This window comes from Cherax quadricarinatus, chromosome 1 (assembly GCF_038502225.1).
Source record: "Cherax quadricarinatus isolate ZL_2023a chromosome 1, ASM3850222v1, whole genome shotgun sequence".
NCBI lineage: Eukaryota > Metazoa > Arthropoda > Malacostraca > Decapoda > Parastacidae > Cherax > Cherax quadricarinatus.
In genome coordinates this window covers 45,997,554-46,018,088 of record NC_091292.1, presented here as the reverse complement: position 1 = coordinate 46,018,088, position 20,535 = coordinate 45,997,554, and the positions used below count along the sequence as shown (strand labels likewise).

Here is a 20,535-nt window from a genome sequence, read left to right as displayed (position 1 = left end):
TCCCAACTGCCCCCATAAACCCCAACCCATTGGGAAAATCTCTAATATCTCTAGTAACATGTCCCCTAGAGAAGTAGAAAAAGGTATGGCCCCTTATTGCAAGTCTAATTTCCCTTCAGGAAAACTCAGAAACAACTAAAGTAAAGACCTTTAGAGATACTGGAGCATATTGCTCACTTGTAAGAGAAGGAATATTACCCCTTTCAGAGAATACTTCTTTGAATTCCTCTGTTTTATTGGAAGCTTACGGAGGAGCTATATATTCTGTTCCTTTGCATAAAATTTATGTACAGTGCAAATATTACACTGGGTACTTGACTGTAGGTATCTCAAAAGGATTCCCCATGAAAGATGCCATGTTATTACTGGGTAATAACATTACTACTGTTAGTTCGTGTCCTGAACCTATAATGATTAATTCTTCTCCGGTGTTGGCCATAACTCGGGCAACATCCCAAGGGTTGTCTGGAGGGAATGTTGACCTATCCTTGGACGACTCCGATCTCGGAATAGCCACATTGTTTTACGAGGAAAACTGGCCAGAGCCTCGTAGATCAAGTGAACAGACCCCGATCAAGCCTTCCTATTCCCAGGTTGCAGGATTGCCAGATGTCTGTTTCCATGCCCGAGGGACTGTCCTTCCGGGAGGAACAACGAAAGGACCCTTCTTTAAAATTCGCTTTTGAGGCAGTCATGGGTAAATCCTCTTGGGGTCATCCGGTCAAGTATGAAGTTAAAAACGATTATTTGATCTGCACTGAGACTGGTAAGGAGATAGAGGGCCGGCAATTGTATGACAGGTTAGTGGTTCCAACAAAGTATAGACCTCAGATATTAAATATAGCTCCTAATACGTCATTAGGTCACTTAGGCATTACAAAAACCTTGTATAGAATCACAAAAGAATTTTATCGGCCAGAATTAAAGGTGTGAAGAATCATATTAGGTGTTGCCGAGAATGTCAGCAAGTTGGGAAACCTGGACATTCCATTAAACCTGCACCTCTCCAACCTATACCTGCTGATGGAGAACCTTTTGCAGATTTAATTATAGATTGTGTAGGTCCACTACCTAGGTCAAAGTCTGGAAATCAGTATTTATTTACGATTATGGATAAAGTAACCAGATACCCTGAAGCAATTCCCATGCGCAGTATTAATACTAAAGCTATTCTCAAAGCTTTAACAAAATTCATTTCTTGTTTTGGCATTCCTAAAACTATTCAAAGTGATCAAGGTACTAATTTTACTGCCAAAGCATTTAGGGAAGTATTAATTAGGTTAGGGATAATACACAACTTATCCACTGCCTATCATCCTCAGTCCCAAGGCGCCTTGGAAAGATTCCACCAGACATTAAAAACAATGATGAGAAGTTTTTGCATGCACTTTCCTACAGACTGGGATGAATCACTACCTTTGTTGCTGTTCTCAGTACGAGAGACGGTGCAAGAGTCTACAGGGTATAGTCCGTTTGAGCTGATCTTTGGGCACAATGTACGAGGTCCTCTTCGGGTGCTCAAAGGATGGATGGGAGAAGACGTTAGCTCAACACTCTACAACCCGTCTTCAAGGTTGCAGGTGGCACGTCAGTTAGCCAAGGCTAACCTAAAGACAGCTCAAAGTAAGATGAAACAGAGGTATGACAGAAGTGCACAATTCTGCTCCTTCCATCCAGGAGACAAGGTGTTGGTGCAAGAACCTATACCTGGCCACACCTTGAAAGCTAGATTTACGGGACCTATGCAGATTGTAAGTAGATTATCTGATTTAAATTATGTGGTAGCTCCCATTGATAAGACCTCAAAAACTAAAACTTACCACATTAATCAATTAAAGTATTTCCACACACCAGATACAGTCCCAGTAATGACTCTGTCCTCTACCTCTGAGGACGACTCTGACTCTTTGCACTCTATCTCTGAAATTAATATTAAACTTTCAAATTCTGTCCTCAAGTATCCTAGCCCTTTAATGGAGGGATTATCTGAAACGCAAGCAACAAATTTAACGGAGCTTCTACAGTGATATCCTAATATTTTTTCGGATGTGCCGAGAAAATGTAAGTTAGGTTATCATGATGTAGATGTGGGGAAACTCTAAACCAATTAAACTCTCCCCCTACAGAGCTAATCCTGAAAAGCAAAGGCTACTTCAGCAGGAAGTAGAATTTTTGTTAAAGCATGGTTTAGTGGAGGAGGAGTCTAGTCCATGGGCTTCACCGTGCATCCTTGTGAAGAAGGCTGATGGAGGGTTTCGTATGTGTACAGACTACCGTAAAGTGAACGAGGTCATAATTACAGATGCTTACCCTCTTCCTCGTCTGGATGACTTAATTGACTTTGTGGGTAAGGTACCTTTGACAGATAAGGCGAAGGAAATCTCTGCCTTCGTAATTCCAGGAGGTCATTATCAATACAGTTACCCCCTTCGGAATGAAAAATTCCCCCTCTTCATTCCAGAAACTTATCCATCAGGCTATTAAAGGACTTGAAGGCACGGCAGCGTACCTAGATGATATTGTTGTGGTGTCTGATGCTTGGGATCAACACCTACTTAGACTTAAGGCTCTTTTTGAGACCTTTAAGAGTTCCCATTTAACCAGGCCACTGTCACTTTTCTAGGCCATGAAGTAGGTAGTGGTAAAGTTGCACCTAAACTTGCTAAAGCTCTTTCTATTAAAGATTATCCAGTTCCTCATGATAGGAAATCTCTTCAACGTTTCCTAGGCATGATAGGATTTTACAGAAGATTCTGTAAGAATTTCTCAGATATTGTAGCCCCTCTTACCAGCCACAAAGTTCCCTTTAATTGGACCTCAGACTGTAACACTGCTTTTAATAAAACAAAAAGATTATTGTGTACTGCACCCATTCTCTTGTCTCCAGACTTCTCCAAACCTTTTTCATTACAGGTTGATGCTTGTGAGTCTGGGGTTGGGGCAGTACTATTACAAATCGGGAACGAGGAGTTGCAGCCTGTAGCATACTTTTCAGCCAAGTTCCAGCCACATCAGAGGGCTTACTCTACCATTGAAAAAGAAGCCCTCGTGCTGGTACTGGCTTTGGAGCATTTCGATGTTTGTGGGCCAGACATCGCAGGTGGTCAGTCAGTGATCACAATCCTCTAGTATATCTCCAAGCCATGAAGAACCACAACACAAGGCTTATGCGCTGGACGCTAAGGCTGCAGCCCTATAATATTTCCATTAAATATATTGCCGGCAAAGAAAATGTTGGCAGACTCTTTATCTAGAGTCTAATATTTTTATTTATTTAGGTTAGGATGTTATTTGTGGTAACCCCTCTTCACGCTCTTTTTTTTTTTTTTTTTTTTATCCCCTGGTGTGGGGTTTTTTTTTTTAGTGAGGGGATGCGGGCTACCGTCCGCCTGTATCTTGGACCTATGCTAATGGTAATGTCTCATGTCATAAGTGTATGAGTTAGTTTTTTTTTTGTGCTAATGTTGTAAAGTGTGGAGAATGAGGGAGGAGTTTGGTGGATGAGATGTAATTTCGGTTAATGAAATGTGTAAGTGTGAATGTAAATTGGTGAGTGAGTTAGAGAAGACAAAATTTTATGTGATCTTAGTAAAAGTATAGATAGTTTTAGTGATCTTCGTTATGATGATGTCTTAAGAGAATGTGCACAAAAAAAAATGTGTGATCTTAGTGGTGGGGTTATAGAATTTGGTAAACGTCTTGATTGTGGTGATCTTAGATATTGGAGATATAACAGATATGTGTTTGTGTTAGTTTTGGTAAAATGTCTCATGTCATAAGTGTCTGAGTTAGTTTTTGTGATAATGTCGTAAAGTCTGGAGACTGAGGGAGTAGTATAGCGGATGAGTTGTAATTTCAGTTAATGAAATGTGTAAGTGTAGATAAATTAGAGATGATAAATCTTATTTGGAAGTACTCAAAATGATATTTTGGAAGTGCTTCAGAGTTGTTTGGAAATGTTCAAAGGTGTTTATGTGAGTATTCAAATGATTCATGAGAGTGTTCGAAGTAATCTTGGGGTTCTTCTGTAGTGAGATGATAAAGGTTGTGGATGAGAGAATATTTCTTAAGAGATATTGAGAAAAAGGTGGTCTCAAATGATGTATGAGAGTGTTTGAAGGTGTTCAAAGTAAAGTGAGGTGTGTGTGTGTGTGTGTGTGTGTGTGTGTGTGTGTGTGTGTGTGTGTGTGTGTGTGTGTGTGTGTTTGTGTGTGTGTGTGTATGTGTGTGTTAGGTGGTCATAGAGTTTTGTGAATATCTTGGATACAGTGATTTTAGTGGATTTGAGATGGGTGATGAGATGCATTTGTGGATGTGAAATGTGATTTTTGTGTGTGTTCAGAAGAGATGTGTTGGGAGATGGGTGAGTGGATGTAAAGAAATGTGGGTGAGATGGAGAGAGGTATGGGGAGTTTTGTATCAGAAATTTAATGAAATATGGGGAGATTTTACTGAAAATAAAGGTAATGTGTGAATATTTTAAAAAGAAATTATAGAATTGAAAAGTTATATATTGGAAAAGAATGGAGGATGTTGAAACATGTCGCAGTAGTTGGGTAGTGAGATTAGTTGATGTGAGTATAATATCAATTTAAGTGGATACAAGGAGATGGGTATGGAGAGGATTTTATTAGAAATTTAGTAATGTAAAGGGGAATGTGTATTACATTTAAGATTCAGTAAAAAGAAGGGGAAAAATTTGCATCGAATAAATTGTGAATAAATTTGTAAGTGATGAGGTTTGTGGGTAATGCAGACGAACTAGAGATACCAAAAAAGATGATATAAGTGGGTTGTTTTTGTGGGTGATGTGGGTTGTGGGGTGTTGGGGTATGTGGGTGTTGTTGTCGAACTAGTGATGCCGAAAAAGTGGTTATAAGTTGGTTGTTGATGTGACTTTTTCTGATGAAATTAGTTAAAACGAGAAAAAAAATTGTGAGTTGTGGGTGTTGTGGGTTGTGGGTGTTGTTGTCGAACTAGTGATGCCGAAAAAGTGGTTATAAGTTGTGGGTTGTTGACGTGACTTTTTCTGATGAAATTAGTTAAAACGAGAAAAAAAAATTGTGAGTTGTGGGTGTTGTGGGTTTTGGGTGTTGTTGTCGAACTAGAGATACCGAAAAGACGTTATAAGTGTGTTGTTGTTGTGGGTGATGTGGGTTGTGGGTGTTGTGGGCTGTGGGTATTGTTGTCGAACTAGAGATGCCAAAAAAGATGTTATAAGTGGGTTGTTGTTGTGGGTGTTGTGGGTTGTGAGTGTTGTGGGATGTGGGTGTTGTGGGTTGTGGGTGTTGTCGAATTAGAGATACCGAAAAGATGTTATAAGTGGGTTGTTGTTGTGGGTGATGCGGGTTGTGGGTGTTGTGGGTTGTGGGTGTTGTGGGTTGTGGGTGTTGTGGGTTGTGGGTGATGAGGGTTGTGGGTGTTGTGGGATGTGGGTGTTGTGGGTTGTGGGTGTTGTGGGTTGTGGGTGATGTGGGTTGTGGGTGTTGTGGGATGTGGGTGTTGTGGGTTGTGGGTGTTGTTGTCGAACTAGAGATACCGAAAAGATGTTATAAGTGGGTTGTTGTTGTGGGTGATGTGGGTTGTGGGTGTTGTGGGTTGTGGGTGTTGTGGGTTGTGGGCGATGTGAGTTGTGGGTGTTGTGGGATGTGGGTGTTGTGGGTTGTGGGTGTTGTTGTCGAACTAGAGATACCGAAAAAGATGTTATAAGTGGGTTGTTGTTGTGACTTTTTCTGATGAAATTAGTTAAAACGAGAAAAAATTGTGGGTTGTGGGTGTTGTGGGTTGTGGGTGATGTGGGTTGTGGGTGTTGTGGGATGTGGGTGTTGTGGGTTGTGGGTGTTGTTGTCGAACTAGAGATACCGAAAAGATGTTATAAGTTGTGGGTTGTTGTTGTGACTTTTTCTGATGAAATTAGTTAAAACGAGAAAAAAATTGTGGGGTGTGGGGTGTTGTGGGTTGTAGGTATTGTGGGTTGTGGGTGATGTGGGTTGTGGATATTGTGGGATGTGGGTGTTGTGGGTTGTGGGTGTTGTTGTCGAACTAGAGATACCTAAAAGATGTTATTAGTGGGTTGTTGCTGTGACTTTTTCTGATGAAATTAGTTGAAACGAGAAAAAATTGTGGGTTGTGGGTGTTGTGGGTTGTGGGTGATGTGGGTTGTGGGTGTTGTGGGATGTGGGTGTTGTTGTCGAACTAGAGATACCGAAAAGATGTTATAAGTGGGTTGTTGTTGTGGGTGTTGTGACTTTTTCTGGTGAAATTAGTTAAAACGAGAAAAATTTGTGGGCTGTGGGTGTTGGGGGTTGTGGGTGTTGTGGGTTGTGGGTGTTGTGGGTGTTGTGGGTGTTGTGGGTTGTGGGTGTTGTTGACGAACTAGAGTTGCTGAAAAGTGATTATATGTTGTGGGTTGTTGTTGTGACTTTTTCTGATGAAATTAGTTAAAACGAGAAAAAAGTGTTTTAGTAGTATTCAGTGGTGTATTTGGGAGTACTCAAATGGTGTTTGAGACTATTCAAAGGTATTTTTGAAGGTGTTCAAATGATGTGCAAGAGTATTTATGAAGGTGTTCTGGGAGTATTCAGTGGTGATTTGGGGGTATTCGAATGATGTTTTTGGAGTATTCAAAGGTAAATGATGGTGTTTTTGGTGTTGTTCAAAGTAACGTGTCTGAGTTAGTTTTTGTGATACTGTTGTAAAAATCTGGAGAATGAGGGAGGAGTTTTGGGGGATGAGTTGTAATTTAATGAAATATGAAAGTGTAGATAAATTAGAGATGATAAATCTTATTTGGGAGTATTCAAAATGTTGTCTTGGAAATGTTTTAGTGTTGTTTGGAAATGTTCAAAGGTGTTTATGTGAGTATACAAATGATTTATGAGAGTGTTCGAAGTAATCTTGGGGTTGTTCTGTAGTGAGATGATAAAGGTTTTCGATGAGAGAATATTTCTTAAGAGATATTGAGAAAAGTGTGTGTGTGTGTGTGTGTGTGTGTGTGTGTGTGTGTGTGTGGGCTAGGTGGTCATAGAATTTTGTGAATATCTTGGTTACAGTGATTTTAGTGGATTTGAGATGGGTGTTAGTCTGTTATGTTGATCTTAGTTTATGGTGATTTTGTTGGTGTTTTGACTGTATTCAGTGGTGTTTTAGTAGTATTCAGTGGTGTATTTGGGAGTACTCAAAATGATATTTTGGAAGTGTTTCAGTGTTGTTTGGAAATGTTCAAAGGTATTTTTGTGAGTATTCAAATGATTTATGAGAGTGTTTTGAAGGTGTTCAAAGTAAAGTGAGGTGTGTGTGCGTATTAACTTCGTAATATGTAAAATTGTGACTAGTGAATTAATCGAAAAGTGGTTATAAGTGATGTGGTGACTTTTTCTGGTGAAATAGTTAAAACGAGAAAAATGTCTAGACTTGTGTTGTATTTTGTAAAGAAATTGTGGATTTTTGTGGGTATTAACGAAAAAAATGTGAAATTATTTGGGTTATCCTGGATTAAGAGTGAAAACGTTTTCCCTATGTTGTATATGAAATGCATTGGTTGTATAATAAATAGTGTTATCCTGCAATTTAAGTTAATGTCTGCTCGACAAGATTCAGCCTGTGTGTGCGGTCATCACGTGACGTCACTGACATAGGGGGAAGTCGACAAGATTCAGCCTGTATGTGTGAGGTCATCACGTGACGTCACTGACCGCCGAGTAAACACAGGTGGGGTGACGTCACACTTGTTTAGACCTGTAGTAAGAGAAAGTACCATGCCCCATAGGAGGAGTTCATTTGAATGCTTACCCTGAGAGGGGGAATCCAAAAACTTGATCCGAGGAGATGGAGTCTTTGTATTATCGAGAAAAACTTTGATCCAAGGAGATGGAGTCTTTGTATTATCAAGAAAAGCTTGATCCAAGGAGATGGAGACTTTGATTTCGAGAAAAGCTTGATCCGAGGAGATGGAGTCTTTGTATTATCGAGAAAAAACTTGATCCAAGGAGATGGAGGAGAAATACTTGGGATGGGGGTGAAAGTGGGAAGGGGAACCTTAAAAACTTGATCCGAGGAGTTGGAGTCTTGGTATTGTTGATATCGAGAAACATTTGATCCGAGGAGAAATTTTGGGGGTGGAAGGAGGGGTACCCAAAAACTTGATCCAAGGAGATGGAGTCTTGGTATTGTTGATATCGAGAAAAAACTTTCATCCAAGGAGATGGAGTCTTTGTATTATCGAGAAAAACTTGATCCAAGGAGATGGAGACTTTGATTTCGAGAAAAATTTGATCCGAGGAATTGGAGCAGGGAATTTGGGATGCAAGTGGGTATAAGCATTTTGAATGCTTATACCCAGAGGGGGGAATCCAAAAAACTTGATCCGAGGAGATGGAGTCTTTGTATTATCGAGAAAACCTTGATCCAAGGAGATGGATGAGAAATTTTGGGGGTGAAAGGAGGGGTACCCAAAAACTTGATCCAAGGAGATGGAGTCTTTGTATTATCGAGAAAATTGGGATGGGGGTGAAAGTGGGAGGGGGAACCTCAAAAATTTGATCCGAGGAGATGGAGATCATAAGAAAATGAAATTAAAAAAAAATTGAAAAAAATCGGAAAAAAATTCGGGGAGCGGGGGCGATCCGGACGACGCTGCAGAAGGCGCAGCAGAAGGCGCGGGCGGGCGCGAGTGCGCGGGACGCGAGGGGCGCGGGCTGGCGCAATGGCGCGGCGGGGCTGGTGGGTCGGCGCAAGGGCGGGGTGGGTGGGGGGCGCGGGGGGCGTGGGCGGGCGCGAGGGCGGGAGGTAGCAGGGTGGGGGTCGTGGGTGGGGGCGTGGGGGGAGAGGGGGGGTTGAGGGTGAGGTGGTCTCGAGGGCGAGGTGGTCTCGAGGGTGAGGTGGTCTCGAGGGCGAGGTCAAGGTCATTAGCATGTAGGTGTGAAAAGGAGCCACTCAGGAATGAGCCACTCAGGAAAAGGAAGCCACTCAGCCGCAGCCCTTTTCAGGAGGAGCCGCTCAGGAAAAGGAAGCCACTGAGCCGCAGAAGCCACTGAGCCGCCTCCAGTACTACTTACATATATATATATATATATATATATATATATATATATATATATATATATATATATATATATATATATATATATATATATATATATATATATGTATGACTGCGTCAGTATCATTCATAATTTTTGTGAGCATAGGAAATTACATGCCTAGGATGTGAAGGTATGTTAGGTGTTTACGTGTAGATATTTTTGTATTATAGAGGTGTATGTGCTTCAGTAATGGTCCTAGAGGCAAAATGGAAAAGATTAATTGGAAGATTGATTATGAAGGTGATGGAATTATAATCTTTTGGTATTACATAAAAAGTGGAATCATGTGTATATTAAAATGTGTACTGATCCCTCGGACAAGGTTCAGAAGCATAGATGTGAAAGTCTTCTTGTTAGGTTGTGTAATAATTTGTGTAATACATGACATGGTTAACGTGCTTTTGACAAGGATTTTACTAATGATGTATTATGTATATTGTTTTTATGTATGTGCAGAGTAGTGTTATTGTGCAAGTTTCATGTAATATGTAAACTAGGCGGGGAGAAGTGGGGGATGTAGGATGAATATGTGAAGGGATGTGCAGAATAGGTGAACCAGAGTATGTGATGGATATTATAATTCATTACTTATGTGATTAATGAGATACTTATTGTATATCGATTAAATAATGACTTTCATATCTTTGGTTACACACTTTTAAATGCATTGTATCTACGACCTATGTATGTAATATATATGGTTTTAACAAAATATAAAAACAAAAATTGTGTATTAATTAAAAATGACAGAAAAAATATCGAGTTAAAATGAACTTTTAAGAAGTTTATCAAACAGATCTCAGTAATGACCCAAAATTAATATTCATATCAAGTTTCATGTCCATGTACGTACAAGAAGATGATGAATCCCCTTAAAACGATTTTATTGTTAAATCATTATTCAAGGCAAGCAGAGGGAAGACCTGGTGCACAGTTAATTGTCAAGTATCCTCTGAGGTAGCAGGAATACAGAATAACTAAATTTGTCACTTCTAAGAACTTACTTAAGGGTGGGGAAGAAGAAGAAGAGAGGAACGAAAGTTCAAGTGAGCACTAGATTGTGCTAATGGTACCTACATCTCACTCAAGTAGAACTCTTGTATTTGCAGAGACTTTGAGGCTTAACCCACCAGCAGCCGTGACGGAGAGGCGGTGCACTAAGGATTACTGGTAGGAACAATTGCTGTATTTTGCACTCAAATATGCAAGTAAGAGTGTGTATTGTTTAAGAGGTCAGTACACTGTCTTTATACGAAGGTATTTGTTTTAAAACTATTTCTTTCTCACACAGTCTGCCGCTGTTTTCTTAGCCTGCTTCACCCTCACATTTGCACTCACCCTGCTTCTTTCACAGTTTCCCTGCCTCCCTTACACTCACTCTCCCTCTCTCTTAATACTCTTCTTAGTTTTATTACATTCACCCTACCTTCCTCACACTCACCCTTTCCTCACAGTCACCCTACCTTCCTCACACTCACCCTACCTTCCTCACAGTCACCCTACCTTCCTCACACTCACCCTACCTTCCTCACAAGGATCACTTTTAGGCATATTGTTGTGTCATATACCGAGTATGTTTTATGCATTCGACGTTCATCACACACTATATTCTGAGTTGCCAGTTCGCTGGCCGAACTGGCAACTCAGAATATCGTTTTTGGGCCCCACTACTGTATTAATTGTCCCATAGTGTAAGAGGTGAAGTTGAGCCAGCTTGGCTGTGAGGCAGACTCTCTCTTACGCTGATCTAGACTATTCTTCCTTATTATGAATGGCTCTTTGCTATGTCAGTAGTGTTATACAGCTAATTAAACTTCGTAAATTCTGTATATAGTAGTGAGGAATATACAAGTATAGAAAAAAAACTACCCTTGCCCATTATTGCCCAGTTGCTCTTTAATAATTAATGTGGTTACTTAGAGATGCAACAGGCCATGAAATTGCTACCAGTGATTGTAATAGTTGTTCATAATTGACATTAAAAAAGTTGACAGATAAATAACGAGTGATATGAATAAATTCACTGATGACTCAAAAATAGGGAGAATAACAGACTCAGAGAAAGCTGCCAGTGGACTTAAGAAGGATTTAATCCTTAAACTGTCCAAACGTAGATCTACGTTTCTTCAACATTTGAAAGTATGTAAAAAAACGTAGATCTTCTTTTTTTTACATTTGAAAACGTGAAAAAAACTTTGATGTACGTTATTTCTTTTGTTATATTTGAAAATATGTAAAAAAAAAAACGTATATCTACTTTTGGAGCACTACGCATGTGACCGTAAATTTGTTTGGACAGTTTAAGGGTTAAACAAGGTAATGTCGGGGTCAGAAAAGTGGCGGATGCTACAGATGAATGTGGATAAATGCACAGCACTAAATCCATGGGATATAAATAAACATCGCACTTATAAACAAAATAATATATAACTCGGCCATACAGAATGTGAAAAGGACTTGGGATTTATGGTAAGCAGCAACCTGAGGCCAAAACTGCAGCGCCTAAATATGTGAAATAAGCCCAGCGGATTACTTGGTTTTATAACAAGAAGTATAAGCAACAGAACTCCAGAGGTTATATTACAGCTCTAAACATCATCAGTAAGACCTCGTAGATTTTGCATCTCACTTCTAATCTCCATACTGGAGAATAGATATAAAATTTTTAGATAATATACAGAGAAGAAAGACAAAATTAACCCATGTGTGCTGTCAAAACAGTCTCTGTGCTTCCCTCACACTACCCTGTTTCCCTTTACAATTATCCTTTATCCATGATAAAGCCTATTTAGCAGAGAGAGAGAGAGAGAGAGAGAGAGAGAGTGCCTTAGTATCGACCAGTGAAGGGGCGGGGCCAGGAGCAATGACCCGACCCCTGCAGACACATACAGGTGAGTTTGGGAGACTACCAGAGAAAGAGGAGAGGACGAACCAGCGATACTGGAACTAGTATTCACCTTCAGCAATAGAGATATTGAGGACATCACATATGAAATGCCCCTCGGAGCTTGCGATAACGTGGTTGTGATCTTTGAATACATAACGGAGTTGCAAGTGAAGAGGGAAGCCGGAAGGGCAGGGCGAACGAAGACAAACTACATGAGAGCGGACTACACAGGCATGAGTAACTTCCTGTATGAAGTTCAGTGGGACAGAGAACTGGCAGGGAAATCAGTAAATGAGATGATGGAATATGTGACAACAATTTGCAGGCCAATATCCAACTTACACCCTCTCTCAAAAATCTTCGAAAAATTAATTCATAAACGAATCTACTCCTACCTTATCTCCCAAAACATACTCAACCCCTGCCAATTTGGATTCAGGCCTAATAAAAATACTAATGATGCTATTATACACATGCTAGAACATATATACACTGCAATAGAGAAAAAAGAAGTCCCACTGGGGATCTTCATTGACTTACGTAAAGCTTTTGATACAGTTGACCATGACTTGCTCCACGTAAAATTGTCACACTATGGTATAAGAGGGCACTCCCTCAACTACCTCAAGTCATACCTCAGCAACAGAAGCCAATATGTGTACGCAAATGGGGCAAACTCTTCTGCGCAACCAATTACAGTTGGTGTCCCACAGGGAAGTGTCCTTGGCCCTCTTCTCTTTCTCCTATACATAAATGACCTTCCAAATGATTCGCAATTACTCAAACCCACACTATTTGCAGATGACACTACATACGTCTTCTCTAGGCAGGAAAGGAGAGGTTTGTGCCCAAGGGCGACAGGCATAACGAGAAGCCAAGGACGAGCCCTTGGTTTTCCCGGAGGTGTAGAGAATCTAACTTTATTATTTTTTAAATACACTACCTAACAGAATCCTTCATATGACTGAATGCAACCATATGACCTGTCTTTGTAATACTCACTTGTGCTTTATAGTAATCTGTTTACATTAATGTTTTATCACTGATTTCATCACTGCTTAGTTAATCTTAAGTTAATTTTAAGCCAGCCCGTAATGCTATATAGTATATATATATATATATATATATATATATATATATATATATATATATATATATATATATATATATATATATTGCATTTGGTTTTAACCTCTCTACACCTCCGGGAAAACCAAGGGCTCGTCCTTGGCGAAGAGCAGGCGAACACTGATCTCTGGCCGAAGGAGACTCGAACCTACGAACCTTGGAACAAGGTACGCAGTGCTTTACCATTCTCACCAAACTGGACCAATATCTTTGCGTCCAGCTTGCGCTAGACGTTGATCCAAGGCAGCCAGCTTTCAGGTAGAAGGCTTACAGCTTTTCATCTCATCCCCTGCATGCATCGACCAACTAGAGATTTTAACAATGCAAGGAATTCGCAAGAGATCAGTGTTTGTGTATATTTCGCCTGCTCTTGCGAATTCCTTGCATTGTTAAAATCTCTAGTTGGTCGATGCATGCAGGGGATGAGATGAAAAGCTGTAAGCCTTCTATCTGAAAGCTGGCTGCCTTGGATCAACGTCTAGCGCAAGCTGGACGCAAAGGTATTGGTCCAGTTTGGTGAGAATGGTAAAGCACTGCGTACCTTGTTCCAAGGTTCGTAGGTTCGAGTCTCCTTCGGCCAGAGATAGTGTTTGTTTATTTATATATGTATATATAGTGTGAATATAATGCAGACAATCCGTAGTTTGGAGGTTAGGAGGTGTGGGATTATCAGAACTATTATCCAGAGGGCTCAGGAGGGGTTATTGAGATGGTTTGGACATGTAGAGAGGGTGGAACAAAGTAGAATGACGTCGAGAGTATGCAGATCTGTAGTGGAGGGAAGGCGGGGTAGGGGTCGGCCTAGGAAAAGTTGGAGGGAGGGGGTAAAGGAGGTTTTGTGTGCGAGGGGCTTGGACTTCCAGCAAGCGTGTGTGAGCGAGTTAGACAGTAGCAAATGGAGACAGATGGCTTTTAGGACTTGACGTGCTGTTGGAGGGTAAGCAAGGTAACATTTATGAAGGGATTCAGGGAAATCGGCAGGCCGGACTTGAGTCCTGGAGATGGGAAGTAGTGTCTGCACTCTGAAGGAAGGGTGTTAATGTTGCAGTTTTATTACTGTAGTGTAGGCATGCCTCTGGCAAGACAGTGATGGAGTGAATGATGATGAAAATTTTTCATTTTCGGGCCACCCTGCCTTGGTGGGAAACGGCCGATGTGTTAATAAATAAATAAATATATACATATATATATATATATATATATATATATATATATATATATATATATATATATATATATATATATATATATATATATATATATATATATATATTTATATATATGTTATCTCTTATTACACACCGGAATTCGAACCTTCACAAAGTACTACATGCCTTGATGCAGAGTGTGTAGGTTCAAATCCTACTGTGGACTTAGAGATAATTATGCGCTTGCTTGATTTTTGACATACTCATGGACCTTGAGAACGTGAGAAATCACGAGACCGCTTAGATGTTCACTATTTTTTTTGCAGATGCTTGTTTTACATATTGTGATATCACCTGTTTACTGAGGTCTTATTGCAACCCACTCTACCTGCCACACTCTGCTACCTTGCCAGACTTTCTACCTACCATACTCTTTACCAGCTACACACTCTACCTGCCATATACTGAATTTGCTTCGTTATGTGCTGACTTCACACTCTACCTGCTACTCACTCTACCTGCTGCACACTTACCTGCTACAATCTATTTATCTTACAGCCTGCCTGGCACAGACGTGATAATCCCTAAGGGAATTATGGTCACTATACCCATCTGGAGCCTTCAAAACGATCCCCAGTACTGGACAAACCCGACAGAGTTTAATCCAGACCGCTTTCTGCCTGACAACAAGCATAATCTCATCAGTGGTACCTACTTACCGTTTGGTCTTGGACCCAGAAACTGTGTTGGTGAGTTTAATGCATTCAGTCTCAGCTTTCAATGTTATTGTTCTGCTTTAAATTAATCTCTATTATTGTTCAAGAATCTAAATACATTTTATTCACAATGCAAGTAAGTCAGTAGCCAGTCTTCGTCAGTTCTTTTCACACAAATACTAAATTGTGAAAATTTGTGTATGTGTTCAGAGAATATAAATTTAATAGAATATTTTGTCTAAAAAGTAATATTTGTAATAACTATTGTAACATTTCTGTGGGTTGGAGGTCATCGGATTCTTAATGCTCTCTCCAGGAAATTCTTTTATCTCGGCAGTTTGGTATGATCTACAACTGTGAATGGAAATTGGGTATTTTGTTGAGAACCTCCCGACTCCCATAAACTAGCAATGATAAATAGGTCTTTTTTCTTCTAAAACTGGTCAACGTCCTGAAAAAATGCATAATGAATACTGGAGTGCCAGACATCGAGCCCATCATCTGGCAGTCCTAGATGTTGTACCTATGTAGTACAGTATTAGAATGTTAAATTTTTAATCTGAAGATTGCCCGACCAAGGGTACGAGGACTGACACTTGACTGAGAGTGTTTATAAATTTGCAGCCAGTCATGTAGTGAAAAAATACAGGTGTATATATATTCATCTCTTCAATAGAGGACTCCTTGACTCTGTGAAGAGGCTTTTGGACTGAGGAAATGGACCCTTCGGTCTTCTTCCTTCAACCGAACCTAATTATCCCTATCTCCCCCTTCCCTACCCCATTCTTCACATCCCTTCTTCCCTTGCCTGTTCTTTCCCCATCCTTCCCCTCTCCTTCATTTCCTGCTTTTGGCCTTTGGGGTCTTCCCCTCAGAAATTCTAGCTAGCAGGTTGGGGAAAGGGTATTGATATCCATCCAATTCCATTAAGGTTTTTGGTAGTGGCGTTGTTTACCGTGGAATGCAGATCATCTGGAAATGTCCCGTTTCCCCTCCAGAGTTCTGGAGGAAGGAGGGGTGGCTCAGAGTGTCCTTCATGTGATGGGCTTATCTCTGGAAGCTGCCTGTTGGTTCCAGGAGTTGGAGACCAATGGAGGTATGCCCTGTGGTGGATTACCGGCCACCCTTTCTTTTGCCCACCGACGTGGCTCGGCGGCTGTGAGGTTGCTATCCTAGATTGCTAGTTGCACTGAGGGCTCTCTTGGGTGCAGAGGGAAATAAACAATCTCTCTCATTCCTCCTGGGAGTTATCACTCCAAATTCCCCCCACACCACCTTTCTTTTCTCACCCTTTTTTTTTAATTAAATAAAAAAGGGGAAAATTATAATGATGACCCATAACCATGACTTGCCTCCTCCCGGACACTCTCTTGCAGAACCCGTTACTGATCCAGGCACTCCTTCAGATCATTCTTCGGACTTGTCTTCCAACCCAGTAACATTCCATTACCCTCCTATAGTAGTGCAGTTTCGACCGATTCTTTAGACACTTCTGACCTTCGCACAGCTTTGACTATGTTCCCAGCTTCACATACAATGCATCGTTTTTTGGATCATGTACATGACTCTGGACAGTCCACCTATAACTTTACATCCAAACGACCTCGACCTGTCACCGATGAACCTACCTCAGTTTCCTCTCGTGCTTCTACGAAACGTCCACTAAGCTGTTCCTTCCCTTATGCTCTATGAGTCAAAGTTCTTCTTGGACAAAATTTTTTACACTCCAACCAATTCTACTGACTATCTTTCCGACCACAGCATCAGCAAGGGACTCCTTCACCATGTTGGGCAGAACATTTCCTTCCATGGTCTTAACAGTAGCACACACGTTGTCACAGTACAACATGCAGATCAGGCACATAATCTTTCAATTCTTCACGTTGTTGACAACACACCAGTTAAGATTCGCAAGCATGTCTCTCTTAATTCTCACTGTGGATCTATTGTCCATCCACATACGATCATACAGCGCGACTTTCTCATGTGTAATGAAGACATTCTTGAGCAACTCGAGCTCCAGAATCTCCCAATCTTCAAAGTAAACACTTACATACTCGCTATATTGCAAGGATAGCGCCCTGCCCGTGGGAATGGGCGCTATCCTTGCAATATGGCTAGGCTAACTTTTGACAGCCGTGAAATGCCACCATTTGTTTACCATAGCGGGATAATGCCTACAAGTGCAGGAGGTGATTCCTACCCCACAACAATGTAGAAAATGCTGGTGCTTCGGCCACCTGGCTAAATATTGCAGGTCAGTGACTGAATGCCTTGTCTGTGGTGCAACTGACCATTATAGGCCATCCTGCAGTCACCCTCCCTCTTGCCTTAACGGCGAGAATAGGCACACTCTGCCTATTCTCGCCGTTACCCAATTTTGTTAAGAGATGCGTTGTCTTACAAAGAAAGAGGGCCTCTCTTATGCCATGGCAGTTTCCAATCTCCGCCTCCAAGGGAGGCTACAACAGCTTTCTTTATGCAGGGTCTCTCGATGGCCCCAGACCTTGATGGTGCCTGATTTCACAATTACCTCTGTGTCCTTTATAATTGTTCAGTCACTCTGTGTCCAATCCTTTTACAGTCCTGGGCTCTGAGGTTCCAACCTCATCATCTCTTCCTGTCCTTACTTCACCTTCCCACTCCCATGTTTCAACCACTATGCACCCTCTCCAGTCTAAATTGTCGCCAAATATGCCTTTTTCTCCGAAGTCTGCATCTTCATTTGCATCCAAATCTCCCCCAAACCACATGACATTCCCAAATGTGCTTCCCTATCTATCTCTGGGTCTAGACTTTTACCTCGAGATGCATCTGATACTTTTGTGGACGTTCATCCACCCCTATGTACTCCTTCTTTGGTGTCTTTTGTTGTCTTTCCACTCTTTACCCAAACTACACCTCCCTCCGTTGCCAACTCTTCCTGACTTCTCTTTCATCTGAAACTATTGAAGTCATCTCCGTGTTTATCGAGGAGACAACACCAAAGATGAACACCAATTTTCCCTCCGACGCTTCACATTCTCACCTTCTGCGCCTTTCTTCACACCCCCTTTCTTCATGCCATCCCAATACTTCACTCCTTACTAGTTCCCCAGTGCTTCTGCATCTTTACTATACTGATGCTCCTGGTTTATAGACACCTGAAAATGTTACTGTTATACTCTCTTGAACGATTATGGATTATTTACAGTGGAATATTCGAGGTCTCAGGGAAACTAAGGAGAGCTTCAGGTATTGTTCCCCTAGTTTTCCCCAGTTTCTAAGTTCAAAAATTGTGCTCTGCTCTTTCCCATCCCATTCATCGGGTTCTTTTCCTGAAAGGACTTTTAATGAAAGTGCATTTCTCGTGCTGCACGGTATACCACATTCTCGGGGTCCTTGTCCGTACTTTGCTGCATTACAATGCAACCTGCTTCTACGTAGACAAGTCGTATACAGTCTGCTCCTTCTCCTTCTCGACCATTATCTATGACGGATGTGGTATCTCTGATTTCTTCCCTACCTCTTCGTCTACTCTTATTGGGATATTTTAATGCTTAAAATTTCCTCTGAGGAGGGTCTCACTGTGACTCTAGTAGTTATCAGTTAGAGGCTCTTCTCATTTATCTTCTCATTCATGCTTTAAATACGGTACTCTCGCTCATTTCTACCCTAGCATTCAAATACTCTGTTGCACAGATCTTTCAATTTACTCCTCCTCAGTTGCACTCTGGTCAGTGCTCCCTTGATTTACATGACAGCAGTCATTTTCCTATCTTTCTTCTCATACATATTCTCGACCTCCTCGTAGCCTATGTTGGCATTTTGAACAGGTGAATTGGGTCATTTACTCCAGCAAACTTTTTAATGAAGAACCTTCTCCTGAGATATTACAACCATTTTTGTCCTCAGTTTTAGCCAGAGCCTAGAATACAATCCCTCAAATCTCAGGTAGTCTTCCTCAGAAATGTGCGCCTTGGTGGTCTCCTACATGTGCTCTTGTAATGCGTTTGAAATGTGCTGCATGGGGCCGATGTCATTATACTAGTACCACAGAGCGAGGGCGGATGATCGACGTGCCATCCGAGATGCTAAACACAATTGTTGGCGGGATTATATTTCTACCGTCACTTCGATTTATTCTATGAGTGCAGTTTGGAAAAAAAGTACGAAAATTGAGTGGCAAATACTCTCCAAACCCAGCTCTGGTTCTTAGTGTTGCCGGTGTCAGCATAGCAATCCTTTTTGAAGCTACCATAAATTGGTAATCATCTTGTCTGTATCTCTGAGGCTACATCTATGCCCTAGTTTCTTTCTTCCAAGTCTGCCAGAGATAACTTGTTTCTTCTACCAGAGAAGAGTCTTACAGTGTTCCTTTAATGTTTCTAGAACTAGAGTCAATGCTTTCCACTTGCCGATCGCTGGCAGCTGGGCCTGTTGGTATTCATATTCGTATGCTTCAGCATTTACATACGTCAGCCCTCGCAGTCATCTTATGTTTTTCTAAACTTATTGGTCGGAAAGGGTTCTTTCCCAGCTGTGAAAAACTGCTGTTGTTCTGCCTATTCATAAACCAGGTACTTCAGGCCATGATGCTTTTCACTATCGTCTCTTTGTTCTTACCAATGCAGTTTCCAAGTTGATGTGTGGAGAAATTTTCTCCAGGAGGGGGGTATCAGCCCCCTTCAGCCCTTTCAGCCCTGAGGGGCCAAGCCCTCTCAGAAGGGGCGAGCGTCTTGTTTACTGCTAGAGTGGGTAATTGATCACAGATGCTATGCCACGTAGTCAAGTGACCTCTGCTCCTTGCAGCGGTGTTGCAAAGTGTATTTTTATAAGAGACAGTACATCTCTTACTTAGCAGGACAATTAAGGAAAATCCTGCTCCCACTTTATTACCATGGTAAAAATAGTGTACATTGTTGTCTATGCTTAAGACAGCAAGAAACAAACATTCTGCTTTGCTTCATCGAGGAGGTGACAAGGATGCAAGGTACTAGGTCAGCATTTTTTCTTTTGTGCTAGGGCAGTGACGGCTTGGAGCGGTGTGGCATCGCGAGACTATCTTTGACTCTAGGGAGAGTGACACTGACGCCAGGATAACTAGCAAAGAACACTGATCTGTGCGTTAGTGTGAACAAAGTGTCTCAAACACAATAAACATAAGAGAAGTGTGATCAGCTTCTCTTGTGATACATTGTGAACAATAAAGACAAATCTTGTGGAACATAGTGTACCAGTGTGCGTTTCCTAGACAATGGAAGACGTGGACATCCAAGGACACTTCAGCTTCTATCAAGTCGCCGATACCTTTCGAAGGTGTTGAGAACACCATAGCTCACATTACAAAGAGCAAGGTATGTTACGAATTTCTTGTAGATCGGGGGATTGCGCAATTCTTGAGTCACAAGGAGTTTGTAATCAACCTATAATCGGCAGTAAGGTGTGGACTTTTGAGTCCAAACAAGTAGGTATTTCGTCAGCCATCATCGAATGAAATATGCTGACATAACACCCCCAGGGGTAATTTATACTTACAAATTGTGTCTCTTGACAGCCCAATGTTGTGATGGTTTCGACAGCTTCTAGACCTC

General features: G+C 41.2%; 1 protein-coding gene across 1 annotated transcript in view; it reads left to right on the top strand.

The window, feature by feature from the left end:
* LOC128685180 (cytochrome P450 9e2-like) overlaps nucleotides 1–20,535 on the top strand; it is a 106,336-nt gene that overhangs the window by 64,371 nt on the left and 21,430 nt on the right. Inside the window, exons 5-6 of the mRNA XM_070085787.1 lie at nucleotides 10,193–10,253; nucleotides 14,805–14,995. Coding sequence (XP_069941888.1) covers nucleotides 10,193–10,253; nucleotides 14,805–14,995 — 252 coding nt within the window. The remainder of the gene's footprint in view (nucleotides 1–10,192; nucleotides 10,254–14,804; nucleotides 14,996–20,535) is intronic.